This window comes from Alosa pseudoharengus, unplaced genomic scaffold, assembly GCF_046254945.1.
Source record: "Alosa pseudoharengus isolate Yale_2024_CS ecotype anadromous, Long Island Sound unplaced genomic scaffold, YU_APseudo_1.1 YU_APseudo_1.1_scf_6, whole genome shotgun sequence".
Classification (NCBI taxonomy): Eukaryota; Metazoa; Chordata; class Actinopteri; order Clupeiformes; family Clupeidae; genus Alosa; species Alosa pseudoharengus.
In genome coordinates this window covers 482,501-503,088 of record NW_027468848.1, presented here as the reverse complement: position 1 = coordinate 503,088, position 20,588 = coordinate 482,501, and the positions used below count along the sequence as shown (strand labels likewise).

The following is a 20,588-nucleotide window of genomic DNA, read 5'->3' as shown; positions in this document are numbered from 1 at the left end:
ACGCTGATGAAGTCGTCAGATGTAGCGTATCACATAGGTCTCTTAACGCTGATGTAGCGTATCACATAGGTCTCTTAACGCTGATGTAGCGTATCACATAGGTCTCTTAACGCTGATGAAGTCGTCAGATGTAGCGTATCACATAGGTCTCTTAACGCTGATGTAGCGGATCACATAGGTCTCTTAACGCTGATGAAGTCAGATAACGCTGATGAAGTCAGATGTAGCGTATCACATAGGTCTCTTAACGCTGATGTAGCGTATCACATAGGTCTCTTAACGCTGATGGAGTGATCACATAGGTCTCTTAACGCTGATGAAGTCAGATAACGCTGATGAAGTCAGATGTAGCGTATCACATAGGTCTCTTAACGCTGATGTAGCGTATCACATAGGTCTCTTAACGCTGATGAAGTCGTCAGATGTAGCGTATCACATAGGTCTCTTAACGCTGATGAAGTCGTCAGATGTAGCGTATCACATAGGTCTCTTAACGCTGATGTAGCGTATCACATAGGTCTCTTAACGCTGATGAAGTCGTCAGATGTAGCGTATCACATAGGTCTCTTAACGCTGATGTAGCGTATCACATAGGTCTCTTAACGCTGATGAAGTCAGATAACGCTGATGAAGTCAGATGTAGCGTATCACATAGGTCTCTTAACGCTGATGTAGCGTATCACATAGGTCTCTTAACGCTGATGTAGCGTATCACATAGGTCTCTTAACGCTGATGAAGTCGTCAGATGTAGCGTATCACATAGGTCTCTTAACGCTGATGTAGCGGATCACATAGGTCTCTTAACGCTGATGAAGTCAGATAACGCTGATGAAATCAGATGTAGCGTATCACATAGGTCTCTTAACGCTGATGTAGCGTATCACATAGGTCTCTTAACGCTGATGTAGTGTATCACATAGGTCTCTTAACGCTGATGAAGTCAGATAACGCTGATGAAGTCAGATGTAGCGTATCACATAGGTCTCTTAACGCTGATGTAGCGTATCACATAGGTCTCTTAACGCTGATGAAGTCGTCAGATGTAGCGTATCACATAGGTCTCTTAACGCTGATGAAGTCGTCAGATGTAGCGTATCACATAGGTCTCTTAACGCTGATGTAGCGTATCACATAGGTCTCTTAACGCTGATGAAGTCGTCAGATGTAGCGTATCACATAGGTCTCTTAACGCTGATGTAGCGTATCACATAGGTCTCTTAACGCTGATGAAGTCAGATAACGCTGATGAAGTCAGATGTAGCGTATCACATAGGTCTCTTAACGCTGATGTAGCGTATCACATAGGTCTCTTAACGCTGATGTAGCGTATCACATAGGTCTCTTAACGCTGATGAAGTCGTCAGATGTAGCGTATCACATAGGTCTCTTAACGCTGATGTAGCGTATCACATAGGTCTCTTAACGCTGATGTAGCGTATCACACAGGTTTCTTAACGCTGATGAAGTCAGATGTAGCGTATCACATAGGTCTCTTAACGCTGATGTAGCGTATCACATAGGTCTCTTAACGCTGATGGAGTCTGATGTAGCGCATCACATAGGTCTCTTAACGCTGATGTAGCGTATCACATAGGTCTCTTAACGCTGATGAAGTCTGATGTAGCGTATCACATAGGTCTCTTAACGCTGATGTAGCGTATCACACAGGTCTCTTAACGCTGATGTAGCGTATAACATAGGTCTCTTAACGCTGATGTAGCGTATCACATAGGTCTCTTAACGCTGATGTAGCGTATCACATAGGTCTCTTAACGCTGATGAAGTCGTCAGATGTAGCGTATCACATAGGTCTCTTAACGCTGATGTAGCGTATCACATAGGTCTCTTAACGCTGATGAAGTCGTCAGATGTAGCGTATCACATAGGTCTCTTAACGCTGATGTAGCGGATCACATAGGTCTCTTAACGCTGATGAAGTCAGATAACGCTGATGAAGTCAGATGTAGCGTTTCACATAGGTCTCTTAACGCTGATGTAGCGTATCACATAGGTCTCTTAACGCTGATGTAGCGTATCACATAGGTCTCTTAACGCTGATGAAGTCGTCAGATGTAGCGTATCACATAGGTCTCTTAACGCTGATGAAGTCGTCAGATGTAGCATATCACATAGGTCTCTTAACGCTGATGTAGCGTATCACATAGGTCTCTTAACGCTGATGAAGTCGTCAGATGTAGCGTATCACATAGGTCTCTTAACGCTGATGTAGCGTATCACATAGGTCTCTTAACGCTGATGAAGTCAGATAACGCTGATGAAGTCAGATGTAGCGTATCACATAGGTCTCTTAACGCTGATGTAGCGTATCACATAGGTCTCTTAACGCTGATGTAGCGTATCACATAGGTCTCTTAACGCTGATGAAGTCGTCAGATGTAGCGTATCACATAGGTCTCTTAACGCTGATGTAGCGTATCACATAGGTCTCTTAACGCTGATGAAGTCTGATGTAGCGTATCACATAGGTCTCTTACGCTGATGTAGCGTATCACATATGTCTCTTAACGCTGATGAAGCCAGATGTAGCGTATCACATAGGTCTCTTAACGCTGATGAAGCGTATCACATAGGTCTCTTAACGCTGATGAAGCCAGATGTAGCGTATCACATAGGTCTCTTAACGCTGATGAAGCGTATCACATAGGTCTCTTAACACTGATGTAGCGTATCAAACAGGTCTCCTAACGCTGATGTAGCGTATCACATAGGTCTCTTAACGCTGATGAAGTCTGATGTAGCGTATCACATAGGTCTCTTAACGCTGATGAAGTCTGATGTAGCGTATCACATAGGTCTCTTAACGCTGATGTAGCGTATCACATAGGTCTCTTAACGCTGATGTAGCGTATCACATAGGTCTCTTAACGCTGATGAAGTCGTCAGATGTAGCGTATCACATAGGTCTCTTAACGCTGATGTAGCGTATCACATAGGTCTCTTAACGCTGATGTAGCGTATCACATAGGTCTCTTAACGCTGATGTAGCGTATCACATAGGTCTCTTAACGCTGATGTAGCGTATCACACAGGTTTCTTAACGCTGATGAAGTCAGATGTAGCGTATCACATAGGTCTCTTAACGCTGATGTAGCGTATCACATAGGTCTCTTAACGCTGATGGAGTCTGATGTAGCGCATCACACAGGTCTCTTAACGCTGATGTAGCGTATCACATAGGTCTCTTAACGCTGATGAAGTCAGATGTAGCGTATCACATAGGTCTCTTAACGCTGATGTAGCGTATCACATAGGTCTCTTAACGCTGATGTAGCGTATCACATAGGTCTCTTAACGCTGATGAAGTCGTCAGATGTAGCGTATCACATAGGTCTCTTAACGCTGATGTAGCGGATCACATAGGTCTCTTAACGCTGATGAAGTCAGATAACGCTGATGAAATCAGATGTAGCGTATCACATAGGTCTCTTAACGCTGATGTAGCGTATCACATAGGTCTCTTAACGCTGATGTAGTGTATCACATAGGTCTCTTAACGCTGATGAAGTCAGATAACGCTGATGAAGTCAGATGTAGCGTATCACATAGGTCTCTTAACGCTGATGTAGCGTATCACATAGGTCTCTTAACGCTGATGAAGTCGTCAGATGTAGCGTATCACATAGGTCTCTTAACGCTGATGAAGTCGTCAGATGTAGCGTATCACATAGGTCTCTTAACGCTGATGTAGCGTATCACATAGGTCTCTTAACGCTGATGAAGTCGTCAGATGTAGCGTATCACATAGGTCTCTTAACGCTGATGTAGCGTATCACATAGGTCTCTTAACGCTGATGAAGTCAGATAACGCTGATGAAGTCAGATGTAGCGTATCACATAGGTCTCTTAACGCTGATGTAGCGTATCACATAGGTCTCTTAACGCTGATGTAGCGTATCACATAGGTCTCTTAACGCTGATGAAGTCGTCAGATGTAGCGTATCACATAGGTCTCTTAACGCTGATGTAGCGTATCACATAGGTCTCTTAACGCTGATGTAGCGTATCACATAGGTCTCTTAACGCTGATGTAGCGTATCACACAGGTTTCTTAACGCTGATGAAGTCAGATGTAGCGTATCACATAGGTCTCTTAACGCTGATGTAGCGTATCACATAGGTCTCTTAACGCTGATGGAGTCTGATGTAGCGCATCACATAGGTCTCTTAACGCTGATGTAGCGTATCACATAGGTCTCTTAACGCTGATGAAGTCTGATGTAGCGTATCACATAGGTCTCTTAACGCTGATGTAGCGTATCACACAGCTCTCTTAACGCTGATGTAGCGTATAACATAGGTCTCTTAACGCTGATGTAGCGTATCACATAGGTCTCTTAACGCTGATGTAGCGTATCACATAGGTCTCTTAACGCTGATGAAGTCGTCAGATGTAGCGTATCACATAGGTCTCTTAACGCTGATGTAGCGTATCACATAGGTCTCTTAACGCTGATGAAGTCGTCAGATGTAGCGTATCACATAGGTCTCTTAACGCTGATGTAGCGGATCGATCACATAGGTCTCTTAACGCTAATGAAGTCAGATAACGCTGATGAAGTCAGATGTAGCGTTTCACATAGGTCTCTTAACGCTGATGTAGCGTATCACATAGGTCTCTTAACGCTGATGTAGCGTATCACATAGGTCTCTTAACGCTGATGAAGTCGTCAGATGTAGCGTATCACATAGGTCTCTTAACGCTGATGAAGTCGTCAGATGTAGCATATCACATAGGTCTCTTAACGCTGATGTAGCGTATCACATAGGTCTCTTAACGCTGATGAAGTCGTCAGATGTAGCGTATCACATAGGTCTCTTAACGCTGATGTAGCGTATCACATAGGTCTCTTAACGCTGATGAAGTCAGATAACGCTGATGAAGTCAGATGTAGCGTATCACATAGGTCTCTTAACGCTGATGTAGCGTATCACATAGGTCTCTTAACGCTGATGTAGCGTATCACATAGGTCTCTTAAAGCTGATGAAGTCGTCAGATGTAGCGTATCACATAGGTCTCTTAACGCTGATGTAGCGTATCACATAGGTCTCTTAACGCTGATGAAGTCTGATGTAGCGTATCACATAGGTCTCTTACGCTGATGTAGCGTATCACATATGTCTCTTAACGCTGATGAAGCCAGATGTAGCGTATCACATAGGTCTCTTAACGCTGATGAAGCGTATCACATAGGTCTCTTAACGCTGATGAAGCCAGATGTAGCGTATCACATAGGTCTCTTAACGCTGATGAAGCGTATCACATAGGTCTCTTAACACTGATGTAGCGTATCAAACAGGTCTCCTAACGCTGATGTAGCGTATCACATAGGTCTCTTAACGCTGATGAAGTCTGATGTAGCGTATCACATAGGTCTCTTAACGCTGATGAAGTCTGATGTAGCGTATCACATAGGTCTCTTAACGCTGATGTAGCGCATCACATAGGTCTCTTAACGCTGATGAAGTCAGATGTAGCTTATCGCATAGGTCTCTTAACGCTGATGTAGCGTATCACATAGGTCTCTTAACGGTGATGAAGTCGTCAGATGTAGCGTATCACACAGGTCTCTTAACGCTGATGTAGCGTATCACATAGGTCTCTTAACGCTGATGTAGCGTATCACATAGGTCTCTTAACGCTGATGAAGCGTATCACATAGGTCTCTTAACGCTGATGTAGCGTATCACATAGGTCTCTTAACGCTGATGGAGTCTGATGTAGCGCATCACATAGGTCTCTTAACGCTGATGTAGCGTATCACATAGGTCTCTTAACGCTGATGAAGTCTGATGTAGCGTATCACATAGGTCTCTTAACGCTGATGTAGCGTATCACACAGGTCTCTTAACGCTGATGTAGCGTATCACATAGGTCTCTTAACGCTGATGTAGCGTATCACATAGGTCTCTTAACGCTGATGTAGCGTATCACATAGGTCTCTTAACGCTGATGAAGTCGTCAGATGTAGCGTATCACATAGGTCTCTTAACGCTGATGTAGCGTATCACATAGGTCTCTTAACGCTGATGAAGTCGTCAGATGTAGCGTATCACATAGGTCTCTTAACGCTGATGTAGCGGATCACATAGGTCTCTTAACGCTGATGAAGTCAGATAACGCTGATGAAGTCAGATGTAGCGTTTCACATAGGTCTCTTAACGCTGATGTAGCGTATCACATAGGTCTCTTAACGCTGATGTAGCGTATCACATAGGTCTCTTAACGCTGATGAAGTCGTCAGATGTAGCGTATCACATAGGTCTCTTAACGCTGATGTAGCGTATCACATAGGTCTCTTAACGCTGATGAAGTCGTCAGATGTAGCGTATCACATAGGTCTCTTAACGCTGATGTAGCGTATCACATAGGTCTCTTAACGCTGATGAAGTCAGATAACGCTGATGAAGTCAGATGTAGCGTATCACATAGGTCTCTTAACGCTGATGTAGCGTATCACATAGGTCTCTTAACGCTGATGTAGCGTATCACATAGGTCTCTTAACGCTGATGAAGTCGTCAGATGTAGCGTATCACATAGGTCTCTTAACGCTGATGTAGCGTATCACATAGGTCTCTTAACGCTGATGAAGTCTGATGTAGCGTATCACATAGGTCTCTTACGCTGATGAAGCGTATCACATAGGTCTCTTAACACTGATGTAGCGTATCAAACAGGTCTCCTAACGCTGATGTAGCGTATCACATAGGTCTCTTAACGCTGATGAAGTCTGATGTAGCGTATCACATAGGTCTCTTAACGCTGATGAAGTCTGATGTAGCGTATCACATAGGTCTCTTAACGCTGATGTAGCGCATCACATAGGTCTCTTAACGCTGATGAAGTCAGATGTAGCTTATCGCATAGGTCTCTTAACGCTGATGTAGCGTATCACATAGGTCTCTTAACGCTGATGAAGTCGTCAGATGTAGCGTATCACATAGGTCTCTTAACGCTGATGTAGCGTATCACATAGGTCTCTTAACGCTGATGTAGCGTATCACATAGGTCTCTTAACGCTGATGTAGCGTATCACACAGGTCTCTTAACGCTGATGTAGCGTATCACATAGGTCTCTTAACGCTGATGTAGCGTATCACATAGGTCTCTTAACGCTGATGTAGCGTATCACATAGGTCTCTTAACGCTGATGAAGTCGTCAGATGTAGCGTATCACATAGGTCTCTTAACGCTGATGTAGCGTATCACATAGGTCTCTTAACGCTGATGAAGTCGTCAGATGTAGCGTATCACATAGGTCTCTTAACGCTGATGTAGCGTATCACATAGGTCTCTTAACGCTGATGAAGTCGTCAGATGTAGCGTATCACATAGGTCTCTTAACGCTGATGTAGCGTATCACATAGGTCTCTTAACGCTGATGAAGTCAGATAACGCTGATGAAGTCAGATGTAGCGTATCACATAGGTCTCTTAACGCTGATGTAGCGTATCACATAGGTCTCTTAACGCTGATGTAGCGTATCACATAGGTCTCTTAACGCTGATGAAGTCGTCAGATGTAGCGTATCACATAGGTCTCTTAACGCTGATGTAGCGGATCACATAGGTCTCTTAACGCTGATGAAGTCAGATAACGCTGATGAAGTCAGATGTAGCGTTTCACATAGGTCTCTTAACGCTGATGTAGCGTATCACATAGGTCTCTTAACGCTGATGTAGCGTATCACATAGGTCTCTTAACGCTGATGAAGTCGTCAGATGTAGCGTATCACATAGGTCTCTTAACGCTGATGTAGCGTATCACATAGGTCTCTTAACGCTGATGAAGTCGTCAGATGTAGCGTATCACATAGGTCTCTTAACGCTGATGTAGCGTATCACATAGGTCTCTTAACGCTGATGAAGTCAGATAACGCTGATGAAGTCAGATGTAGCGTATCACATAGGTCTCTTAACGCTGATGTAGCGTATCACATAGGTCTCTTAACGCTGATGTAGCGTATCACATAGGTCTCTTAACGCTGATGAAGTCGTCAGATGTAGCGTATCACATAGGTCTCTTAACGCTGATGTAGCGTATCACATAGGTCTCTTAACGCTGATGAAGTCTGATGTAGCGTATCACATAGGTCTCTTACGCTGATGTAGCGTATCACATATGTCTCTTAACGCTGATGAAGCCAGATGTAGCGTATCACATAGGACTCTTAACGCTGATGAAGCGTATCACATAGGTCTCTTAACGCTGATGAAGCCAGATGTAGCGTATCACATAGGTCTCTTAACGCTGATGAAGCGTATCACATAGGTCTCTTAACACTGATGTAGCGTATCAAACAGGTCTCCTAACGCTGATGTAGCGTATCACATAGGTCTCTTAACGCTGATGAAGTCTGATGTAGCGTATCACATAGGTCTCTTAACGCTGATGAAGTCTGATGTAGCGTATCACATAGGTCTCTTAACGCTGATGTAGCGCATCACATAGGTCTCTTAACGCTGATGAAGTCAGATGTAGCTTATCGCATAGGTCTCTTAACGCTGATGTAGCGTATCACATAGGTCTCTTAACGGTGATGAAGTCGTCAGATGTAGCGTATCACACAGGTCTCTTAACGCTGATGTAGCGTATCACATAGGTCTCTTAACGCTGATGAAGTCTGATGTAGCGTATCACATAGGTCTCTTAACGCTGATGTAGCGTATCACACAGGTCTCTTAACGCTGATGTAGCGTATCACATAGGTCTCTTAACGCTGATGTAGCGTATCACATAGGTCTCTTAACGCTGATGTAGCGTATCACATAGGTCTCTTAACGCTGATGAAGTCGTCAGATGTAGCGTATCACATAGGTCTCTTAACGCTGATGTAGCGTATCACATAGGTCTCTTAACGCTGATGAAGTCGTCAGATGTAGCGTATCACATAGGTCTCTTAACGCTGATGTAGCGGATCACATAGGTCTCTTAACGCTGATGAAGTCAGATAACGCTGATGAAGTCAGATGTAGCGTTTCACATAGGTCTCTTAACGCTGATGTAGCGTATCACATAGGTCTCTTAACGCTGATGTAGCGTATCACATAGGTCTCTTAACGCTGATGAAGTCGTCAGATGTAGCGTATCACATAGGTCTCTTAACGCTGATGTAGCGTATCACATAGGTCTCTTAACGCTGATGAAGTCGTCAGATGTAGCGTATCACATAGGTCTCTTAACGCTGATGTAGCGTATCACATAGGTCTCTTAACGCTGATGAAGTCAGATAACGCTGATGAAGTCAGATGTAGCGTATCACATAGGTCTCTTAACGCTGATGTAGCGTATCACATAGGTCTCTTAACGCTGATGTAGCGTATCACATAGGTCTCTTAACGCTGATGAAGTCGTCAGATGTAGCGTATCACATAGGTCTCTTAACGCTGATGTAGCGTATCACATAGGTCTCTTAACGCTGATGAAGTCTGATGTAGCGTATCACATAGGTCTCTTACGCTGATGAAGCGTATCACATAGGTCTCTTAACACTGATGTAGCGTATCAAACAGGTCTCCTAACGCTGATGTAGCGTATCACATAGGTCTCTTAACGCTGATGAAGTCTGATGTAGCGTATCACATAGGTCTCTTAACGCTGATGAAGTCTGATGTAGCGTATCACATAGGTCTCTTAACGCTGATGTAGCGCATCACATAGGTCTCTTAACGCTGATGAAGTCAGATGTAGCTTATCGCATAGGTCTCTTAACGCTGATGTAGCGTATCACATAGGTCTCTTAACGCTGATGAAGTCGTCAGATGTAGCGTATCACATAGGTCTCTTAACGCTGATGTAGCGTATCACATAGGTCTCTTAACGCTGATGTAGCGTATCACATAGGTCTCTTAACGCTGATGTAGCGTATCACACAGGTCTCTTAACGCTGATGTAGCGTATCACATAGGTCTCTTAACGCTGATGTAGCGTATCACATAGGTCTCTTAACGCTGATGTAGCGTATCACATAGGTCTCTTAACGCTGATGAAGTCGTCAGATGTAGCGTATCACATAGGTCTCTTAACGCTGATGTAGCGTATCACATAGGTCTCTTAACGCTGATGAAGTCGTCAGATGTAGCGTATCACATAGGTCTCTTAACGCTGATGTAGCGGATCACATAGGTCTCTTAACGCTGATGAAGTCAGATAACGCTGATGAAGTCAGATGTAGCGTTTCACATAGGTCTCTTAACGCTGATGTAGCGTATCACATAGGTCTCTTAACGCTGATGTAGCGTATCACATAGGTCTCTTAACGCTGATGAAGTCGTCAGATGTAGCGTATCACATAGGTCTCTTAACGCTGATGTAGCGTATCACATAGGTCTCTTAACGCTGATGAAGTCGTCAGATGTAGCGTATCACATAGGTCTCTTAACGCTGATGTAGCGTATCACATAGGTCTCTTAACGCTGATGAAGTCAGATAACGCTGATGAAGTCAGATGTAGCGTATCACATAGGTCTCTTAACGCTGATGTAGCGTATCACATAGGTCTCTTAACGCTGATGTAGCGTATCACATAGGTCTCTTAACGCTGATGAAGTCGTCAGATGTAGCGTATCACATAGGTCTCTTAACGCTGATGTAGCGGATCACATAGGTCTCTTAACGCTGATGAAGTCAGATAACGCTGATGAAGTCAGATGTAGCGTTTCACATAGGTCTCTTAACGCTGATGTAGCGTATCACATAGGTCTCTTAACGCTGATGTAGCGTATCACATAGGTCTCTTAACGCTGATGAAGTCGTCAGATGTAGCGTATCACATAGGTCTCTTAACGCTGATGTAGCGTATCACATAGGTCTCTTAACGCTGATGAAGTCGTCAGATGTAGCGTATCACATAGGTCTCTTAACGCTGATGTAGCGTATCACATAGGTCTCTTAACGCTGATGAAGTCAGATAACGCTGATGAAGTCAGATGTAGCGTATCACATAGGTCTCTTAACGCTGATGTAGCGTATCACATAGGTCTCTTAACGCTGATGTAGCGTATCACATAGGTCTCTTAACGCTGATGAAGTCGTCAGATGTAGCGTATCACATAGGTCTCTTAACGCTGATGTAGCGTATCACATAGGTCTCTTAACGCTGATGAAGTCTGATGTAGCGTATCACATAGGTCTCTTACGCTGATGTAGCGTATCACATATGTCTCTTAACGCTGATGAAGCCAGATGTAGCGTATCACATAGGTCTCTTAACGCTGATGAAGCGTATCACATAGGTCTCTTAACGCTGATGAAGCCAGATGTAGCGTATCACATAGGTCTCTTAACGCTGATGAAGCGTATCACATAGGTCTCTTAACACTGATGTAGCGTATCAAACAGGTCTCCTAACGCTGATGTAGCGTATCACATAGGTCTCTTAACGCTGATGAAGTCTGATGTAGCGTATCACATAGGTCTCTTAACGCTGATGAAGTCTGATGTAGCGTATCACATAGGTCTCTTAACGCTGATGTAGCGCATCACATAGGTCTCTTAACGCTGATGAAGTCAGATGTAGCTTATCGCATAGGTCTCTTAACGCTGATGTAGCGTATCACATAGGTCTCTTAACGGTGATGAAGTCGTCAGATGTAGCGTATCACACAGGTCTCTTAACGCTGATGTAGCGTATCACATAGGTCTCTTAACGCTGATGAAGTCTGATGTAGCGTATCACATAGGTCTCTTAACGCTGATGTAGCGTATCACACAGGTCTCTTAACGCTGATGTAGCGTATCACATAGGTCTCTTAACGCTGATGTAGCGTATCACATAGGTCTCTTAACGCTGATGTAGCGTATCACATAGGTCTCTTAACGCTGATGAAGTCGTCAGATGTAGCGTATCACATAGGTCTCTTAACGCTGATGTAGCGTATCACATAGGTCTCTTAACGCTGATGAAGTCGTCAGATGTAGCGTATCACATAGGTCTCTTAACGCTGATGTAGCGGATCACATAGGTCTCTTAACGCTGATGAAGTCAGATAACGCTGATGAAGTCAGATGTAGCGTTTCACATAGGTCTCTTAACGCTGATGTAGCGTATCACATAGGTCTCTTAACGCTGATGTAGCGTATCACATAGGTCTCTTAACGCTGATGAAGTCGTCAGATGTAGCGTATCACATAGGTCTCTTAACGCTGATGTAGCGTATCACATAGGTCTCTTAACGCTGATGAAGTCGTCAGATGTAGCGTATCACATAGGTCTCTTAACGCTGATGTAGCGTATCACATAGGTCTCTTAACGCTGATGAAGTCAGATAACGCTGATGAAGTCAGATGTAGCGTATCACATAGGTCTCTTAACGCTGATGTAGCGTATCACATAGGTCTCTTAACGCTGATGTAGCGTATCACATAGGTCTCTTAACGCTGATGAAGTCGTCAGATGTAGCGTATCACATAGGTCTCTTAACGCTGATGTAGCGTATCACATAGGTCTCTTAACGCTGATGAAGTCTGATGTAGCGTATCACATAGGTCTCTTACGCTGATGTAGCGTATCACATATGTCTCTTAACGCTGATGAAGCCAGATGTAGCGTATCACATAGGTCTCTTAACGCTGATGAAGCGTATCACATAGGTCTCTTAACGCTGATGAAGCCAGATGTAGCGTATCACATAGGTCTCTTAACGCTGATGAAGCGTATCACATAGGTCTCTTAACACTGATGTAGCGTATCAAACAGGTCTCCTAACGCTGATGTAGCGTATCACATAGGTCTCTTAACGCTGATGAAGTCTGATGTAGCGTATCACATAGGTCTCTTAACGCTGATGAAGTCTGATGTAGCGTATCACATAGGTCTCTTAACGCTGATGTAGCGCATCACATAGGTCTCTTAACGCTGATGAAGTCAGATGTAGCTTATCGCATAGGTCTCTTAACGCTGATGTAGCGTATCACATAGGTCTCTTAACGGTGATGAAGTCGTCAGATGTAGCGTATCACACAGGTCTCTTAACGCTGATGTAGCGTATCACATAGGTCTCTTAACGCTGATGTAGCGCATCACATAGGTCTCTTAACGCTGATGAAGCGTATCACATAGGTCTCTTAACGCTGATGTAGCGTATCACATAGGTCTCTTAACGCTGATGAAGTCAGATGTAGCGTATCACACAGGTCTCTTAACGCTGATGTAGCGTATCACATAGGTCTCTTAACGCTGATGAAGTCGTCAGATGTAGCGTATCACATAGGTCTCTTAACGCTGATGTAGCGTATCACATAGGTCTCTTAACGCTGATGTAGCGTATCACATAGGTCTCTTAACGCTGATGTAGCGTATCACATAGGCCTCTTAACGCTGATGAAGTCGTCAGATGTAGCGTATCACATAGGTCTCTTAACGCTGATGTAGCGTATCACACAGTGTCCTAACGCTGATGTAGCGTATCACATAGGTCTCTTAACGCTGATGAAGTCTGATGTAGCGTATCACATAGGTCTCTTAACGCTGATGTAGCGTATCACACAGGTCTCCTAACGCTGATGTAGCGTATCACATAGGTCTCTTAACGCTGATGAAGTCTGTTGTAGCGTATCACATAGGTCTCTTAACGCTGATGTAGCGTATCACATAGGTCTCTTAACGCTGATGAAGTCGTCAGATGTAGCGTATCACATAGGTCACTTAACGCTGATGAAGTCAGATGTAGCGTATCACATAGGTCTCTTAACGCTGATGTAGCGTATCACATAGGTCTCTTAACGCTGATGTAGCGTATCACATAGGTCTCTTAACGCTGATGAAGTCAGATGTAGCGTATCACATAGGTCTCTTAACGCTGATGTAGCGTATCACATAGGTCTCTTAACGCTGATGTAGCGTATCACATAGGTCTCTTAACGCTGATGATGTCAGATGTAGCGTATCACATAGGTCTCTTAACGCTGATGAAGTCAGATGTAGCGTATCACATAGGTCTCTTAACGCTGATGTAGCGTATCACATAGGTCTCTTAACGCTGATATAGCGTATCACATAGGTCTCTTAACACTGATGAAGTCAGATGTAGCGTATCACATAGGTCTCTTAACGCTGATGTAGCGTATCACATAGGTCTCTTTACGCTGATGAAGTCAGATGTAGCGTATCACATAGGTCTCTTAACGCTGATGTAGCGTATCACATAGGTCTCTTAACGCTGATGAAGTCAGATGTACAGTGGGCATCGCTTTCAAATGACCACTTCATTCGCGCATTACGAGGCCGTGAAGCTGCGTGAAGCTTTAGTACCACTTTCAGCCACTGTGCGTCGCTCTGCCACTGTACATCGCTCTGCCTGCCGCCCCTAATGAAAAAGCAGGAGACTTGCCGAGAGTAATCCCAGCCTACGAATTCAATAACAAAATAAATCATGCATAATTAAACATTACCTCGATTTAGGCTACTTGGGTATGTCTTAAGGCTTGACTACACGGTGGTAACGAAAATCGAAATCGAAATTTGCTGTCTACATTATTGTCAGTGTTGGGGGTAACGCAGCTACGCAAATCAAAACAGTGGTGTGATAATTGAGCCAGTAGAGAAATAACTGTTCAGAATTAATCTGTAGCCTTGGATAGGCTTCTGCAGAAAACAGTGTTGTTGCCGATTTAATACTATCTGGCGACGTTTTTAACAGGCTACACAATAGAGGCTTAGACAACTATGACCCACGTTTTGGTTTCGTAAATTAATTTGCCCTACTTCTTGACTGCAATGTAGTCAATTGACTGCTTGACATGTCATTTGTATTTTTCTGTACAATAAACAAATACATCTACTTTATGCCGCAGAATTACATTCATATTTGGCTGACTTCTGCAGACGCGCAAAAAAACACTGCCAATTCCCTCCCCATATTCCACTGATCACACATCAGACATCAGGGGTGCGTTCCCCAAAAGCTACGCTTAACCCAGATTGGAACTCTTGCAGGGGACTGATAACTGCTGCGAACGGCGGCTGTCATCAGCCGGCCTTAACGCACGTGCGCCACAGAATTGACGGCGTGGGTGAATAGGGGATAAATAACAATAGAGTACACAACTGTTTTACCAGCACATTTAAATGACTTGACTAAAACCGTGCATAACTGGAGGTAGGCCTACACCTGTTATCTGAGCAGTCTGTCCTCATTTTGCGAATGCGGGGACGATATGAGTCTGTTGCATTTCGTTAGATGTCCGAGTCACGCAAAATGTTTAAAAAAAACCACTGGCTCGTAATCACAATAATTTAACACACGACAGTTCGATACTTCATCATGTTCCCATGCCTACATTTTGGTGAGTAGCATAGAGATTGTTAAAACAATATGGCTCTCCGTTTGGGACATCGAAAACGTATATTTTTAATAGGGTAGACGTCGGAGATGCTGACTTGCAAAGGCCTCGGGATAACACGTTATCTCCACTATCATCAGTCAATGCCCCCTTGATCAAAGTGGGGAATGAAAGAAAAAGTTTGAGAACCACTGGCTTAAGTTACCTGCAGTCCAGAACACACAGAATATTGCAACAGAAAGTTGCCTTTATAATCAACTAGGCCTAGCCTACTATTTGTTCCAACAGCATTCAAACAAAGCCTTTATAAAAGTGGAAAAAAAATTCCATAAGAAGTAAAATAAAATAGGCTACTGTTACTGTAGTAACTGTATCCCAAGCTTTAGCTCCCCACGTCTGTGACAGGCAGAGGTGACACCACTAAATTCTCAGCTTGTTTATACCCCACACTGAACGCGTAAGACCGCTAGGCCCATCACTGTGGGGTGCGGTAGCCTACTCTCTGGGATTTAAGTCAAGCAATATACAAATGTTTCAAAATTAGTAATTTCGGCTTTGTCTGAACTGGTCATTGTAGGCTACGTAAAAAATAAACAAGTAGGCCTATCCCCTATCCAATGATATCGGCAAATGTTTGTTTTCCACATTTCACTTCACCATGCACCTTCGACAATGAATAGCTCATTACTGTTGAACGTAGGCCTAACTGGTATCATTACAAACATTATTGTGTGTCCTAAAAACTGGCATTTTATGGCATTGTGTCATGTAAGGTCGTTGCAAACTCTAGAGAAATGTGTGAGGTGGTCAGCGGGGGATTGGATTGTGTCATTACTTGAACGTTCCACACTATCCACAGCTGTGGTATCGGGGGCAGGAGGATTACTGTTAGCGCAGGCTTTATATAAAATTCTTCAACAGAAGGCCTGCCTCGAATCCTCGAATGCTTGCCCAAAATAAAGGCCTGTGGTTTGCGCAGCCTACAGTAAATAACACACCCGCCACAATGTGCGGTATGATGATTTTCTATGAGCAAGATGTTTTTGGTGCCCTACGCGCACTGCATGTTCTTAAATAACAATGATCATCAGTAGCCTAATATTCGACCATTATTTTGTGTAAATGGGCTATGCATTGGGTTAGACACCAGGGGCCATATTCACAAAGCCTTTTATCTTACCACTAGGAGTAGGCTCCTAAATAGCAATAAAATATTTTAGCTAGGTTTCTCTTATTAAGTTATTCACAAAGCCTTTCAGACCTAAAAATGACAACCCCTGAACAGATTCTGGAGCTGAGCGCTGTAGAATCTTTGACTAAGAGTGAGTGAGTCTTCGTTGCTATGGATGACGTTATTACTCATGCACGAGCTTGACTGACCACCTTGATTGGCTGATGATTGTAACAAGAGAATGATTCCAAACACCTCCCTTACGATGAGTGGCAGGTGACAGGTCTGAGAATGCGTGCGCTACACAAGGACGGAAGATGATGAATAACTGAATAAAAAGGCCTAGCCTAAATGAATCAAGAGTAAGGCAAAACAAATAGCCTAGTAGCCTAATGAAACATACAGATTGATGTAGTATCTTTGTAACATTATTAAATAAATATGTTAGCCTAGGCTACTATGCCTACAAAGAGAACATTTTAATTTGATTCACAATAATTTAATTTAATTTACATGTTGACAATGAGTAGCCTAGTTTTGGTTGTTGTTGGTGGCGTTATTGCATGTTAGTTATGCCTACAATGCAAAATTGCTTCCTCACGATTGGAAGCTCCTGTAGCCGCGTAGGATTTCAAATGGCGAAAAGCCACAAAACCGGTTTGTGAATAGGTCTGTGAGGTAGGAGTCCTCTCGGCTTCTTTTAAGCTGTCACAGAGGTGTGATTTGTTGGGGGCAGGGCCGATATAACTGGGCACAAATGTCTGATGGCCCCCCCTACCCCCCAGCCAACGTGAATCAGGCGGTCAGTTAATAGGCATATCGTGAAGATTTTTCTTGCCATCTAAGGCACGAGCGCATCTGTGAGGCCAAGCCTCACCAAGCCTCACCAAGTTTACAACTAACATTGCATTTAATTAAACTGCTTATAGGCTATGCCGAAATAGTTTTCAACATTTTGATATCGGGTGAATTAGGAAATGTTCTCAAAGTAGCCGTAGGCCTATGGCTGAAAGCTGCTTGGGACCCCCCCCCCCTCACCCCATTCAAGCAATATAACCATATAAACGCGCGGCCGGCCTGCACTCATTGTTTCAAAATTAGGCTTTGTCGGCTTTGTCGGAACTGAAGAGCTGTGGAAGGCACGCCAATGGAAATAAATTAACGTAACGCAACACAATACAGACCCCTCTCTCGCGCCAGTCACTGAAATGAACGAAACACAGAACCCGCTTCTCTCGCGGCAGTCACTGACAGTAGCCTAGAATAAATGCATGGGGGAAAACACTTCCCCATGACAAAGACATCGTAAAACACTGAAAGTTAATATTTTGTCACTAGCAACATACAACTGTCCTTTGTCGAGAGCAGTTGCATGTATAGCTCTGAACAAAACCGTTCGAGTTATTTAAGGGGGACGAATGAAACATTCTACAGCTTAAATTATGTAAACTTCCCACGACTTTAATATTTGACAACATATCATGAATGGTACTTGTATGTGTTATTTTATATAGATTGCTGCTGGGCTATGTCTTGGTTCATGTCTGTTAACAACTCATTGCCTTCCTCGCGGTTGCATCCATCCGCCCTTCTATGAAATGAAAAAGACGTAGGCTATCTGCAAGCTGGCCTATGATTTCATTGCTGAGTTTGCGGCAAAAAGCAAGAAGATGTTTTTTTCTGAGTCAGGATATGGCGAGTCAATGTCATTTATTTGTCCAATGGTAGCCTACAGACCAGTGTCCATAGTGCACAATGTATCAATAGTTTGAATGTCATGTGTGTTTCAACTCATTGACAAATAGCGTTCAGCATGATTCATTAATTCCCCCTGTTAAAGTGTTCGCCTTTGTAGTTTGGTTTCGTGATTGCCTATGATAAACGGCTTATGGCCAAATATGTGACTCAGCTAATGTTATAGGCTATAAAATATAAATATAAACCCGGAAAAAGTTGACAGGTAGGCTTTGTTTCGGTCCCTATGATTATTTATGAAATTGTGCAAACGACAGGTGACAGAACACCGGTTGAGAGACTCGTTTTAGTGTCTGAGCATAGGGAATTGTTTGACATGACTTAACAACTTTACCATAACATACCAAAAGCAATAGCCAACGTGAGTTTTCTCTTCCGCAACATTTTGTACCCACACGTAACATTAGTCACTTTGTCTATCGCAAAAAGACGCTTCTGGCTGCTTTTTGGAACAAGAACACTGGCAGATTTTTTTTTCAAACTGAAAAAGCGGTCTGCATAACTTCTTTCGTCAGAAAAAGACGCTAAGTCTGAACGTAGGCCTACCCTATGGCATCAAAAAATTGAAGGGGAGGGTCATGCGTTTTTTCATAATCACTTTGGAGGGTCATAGAAAAATGTCTTGCTGGCGAGGGAGGGTCACGTCTTTTTGGACTAATGCTCCCAAAACTCCTCTGGTAGCCCCTTAAATAAATAACGAACAGTCCCTAATGAAGTAAACTTGTGACCATCAAAACTCGTTTATCGCCTGTAACTCCGTGATAACAGGACGTAACAGGAAGACATTTGGCTGAGCAACGGAGGTTAATATGCTCTATATTTTGTCCAAATGATGTCTGTCTATCATCGTTGCACTCGGAGAAAACCAGAATGTTTAATTTGTCCTGCGTTTCTTCTATGGCTGCAAACGGGATTCACTCGCAGTTAACCAAATATTTCTTTATTAGGGCAGGGCAGGCATATTTCTGGCTATTAAATTATTTCTAAACCAGTCTGCTAAAGTCTGTAGTGAAGTCTGTGTAGGGTTTTCCAGGCTCCATTTATTTTTACGAGACACCCTGCTCACTTGAGCCATCTACCGGTTGTTTGGGTTGTTGCAGCGTCTCACTGGAAAAATACAAATTAAAGTCGCGTGATACTGCGTGATCCCACGCGCGGACCGCGAGTGAAGCTGGCCAAGTCGAAGCACTGCCCACTGTAGCGTATCACATAGGTCTCTTAACGCTGATGTAGCGTATCACATAGGTCTCTCAACGCTGATGAAGTCGATAGCCAATCCCAGTTCAGGTCTCCTACGACAATATACATATGGGCACAATATACATATGGGCACAATATATGGGCAGAATATGCAAAAAGTCAGACAGCAGGGCAGTTGCTGCAGCTGCAGCCGAAGGTGGGCGTGGCATCCGACCACAGTCAGGGAAGCGCCATTGGGCAGATTTCATTTGATGGCACAGTCAGAGAAGCGCCATTGGGCAGATTTCATTTGATGGCACATAATACTCGGAATTTTGGCCTTGTTATTGTTTTGACGGAGCAACAGTCCAACATAATGGCTACTCCCCCTCCTTTGCTCACACCATCCGTCCTAAAGAGATTGTTCCCTTCGATGTGAATCATATTGTTCGTGATTGATGGTCCAGTGTGTGTGTGTGTGTGTGTTTGTTTCTTCATCAGAATGTGAACGAGTTGAACCAGTGGTTGTGTGTGTGTGTTTCCTCATCAGAATGTTAACGAGTTGAATCAGTGTGTTTGTGTGTGTGTGTTTCCTCATCAGAATGTTAACGAGTTGAATCAGTGTGTGTGTGTGTGTGTGTGTGTGTGTGTGTGTGTGTGTGTTTCCTCATCAGAATGTTAATGAGTTGAATCAGTGGTTGTCGGCCATCAGGAAGGTGAGCATCTATAACGAGCCCCTGCTGCCCTCCTTCCACCCCGGAGCCTACCGCACCAAGTGGACCTGCTGCCTTCAGACCGACCGCACAGGTGTGTGTGTGTGTGTGTGTGTGTGTGTAAGCCCACCGCACCAAGTGGACCTGCTGCCTTCAGACCAACCGCACAGGTGTGTGTGTGTGGTGTGTGTGTGTGTGTGTGTGTAAGCCCACCGCATCAAGTGGACCTGCTGCCTTCAGACTAAACGCACAGTTGTGTGTGTGTGTCTGTGTGTGTGTGTGTGTGAGTGAGTGTGTGTAGGGGTGGGCTATTGTCGTACTCCTTACTGAATGTGTGTGTGTGGTGCGGTGTTTGTGTGTGGTGTGTGTGTGTGTGTGCATAACGGTGGGCTATTGTCGTACTCCTTACTGAATGTGTTTGTGTGGTGTTTTGTGTGTGTGTATGTGTGTGTGTGTGTGGTGTGTG

At 43.8% G+C, this 20,588-nt stretch overlaps 1 protein-coding gene across 1 annotated transcript in view; it reads left to right on the top strand.

Moving 5' to 3' along the window:
- The window catches only part of rasal1 (RAS protein activator like 1), a 214,354-nt gene that overhangs the window by 173,257 nt on the left and 20,509 nt on the right, over nucleotides 1-20,588 (top strand). Inside the window, exon 18 of the mRNA XM_076270677.1 lies at nucleotides 20,084-20,216. Within this exon, the coding sequence (XP_076126792.1) occupies nucleotides 20,084-20,216 (133 nt within the window). The remainder of the gene's footprint in view (nucleotides 1-20,083; nucleotides 20,217-20,588) is intronic.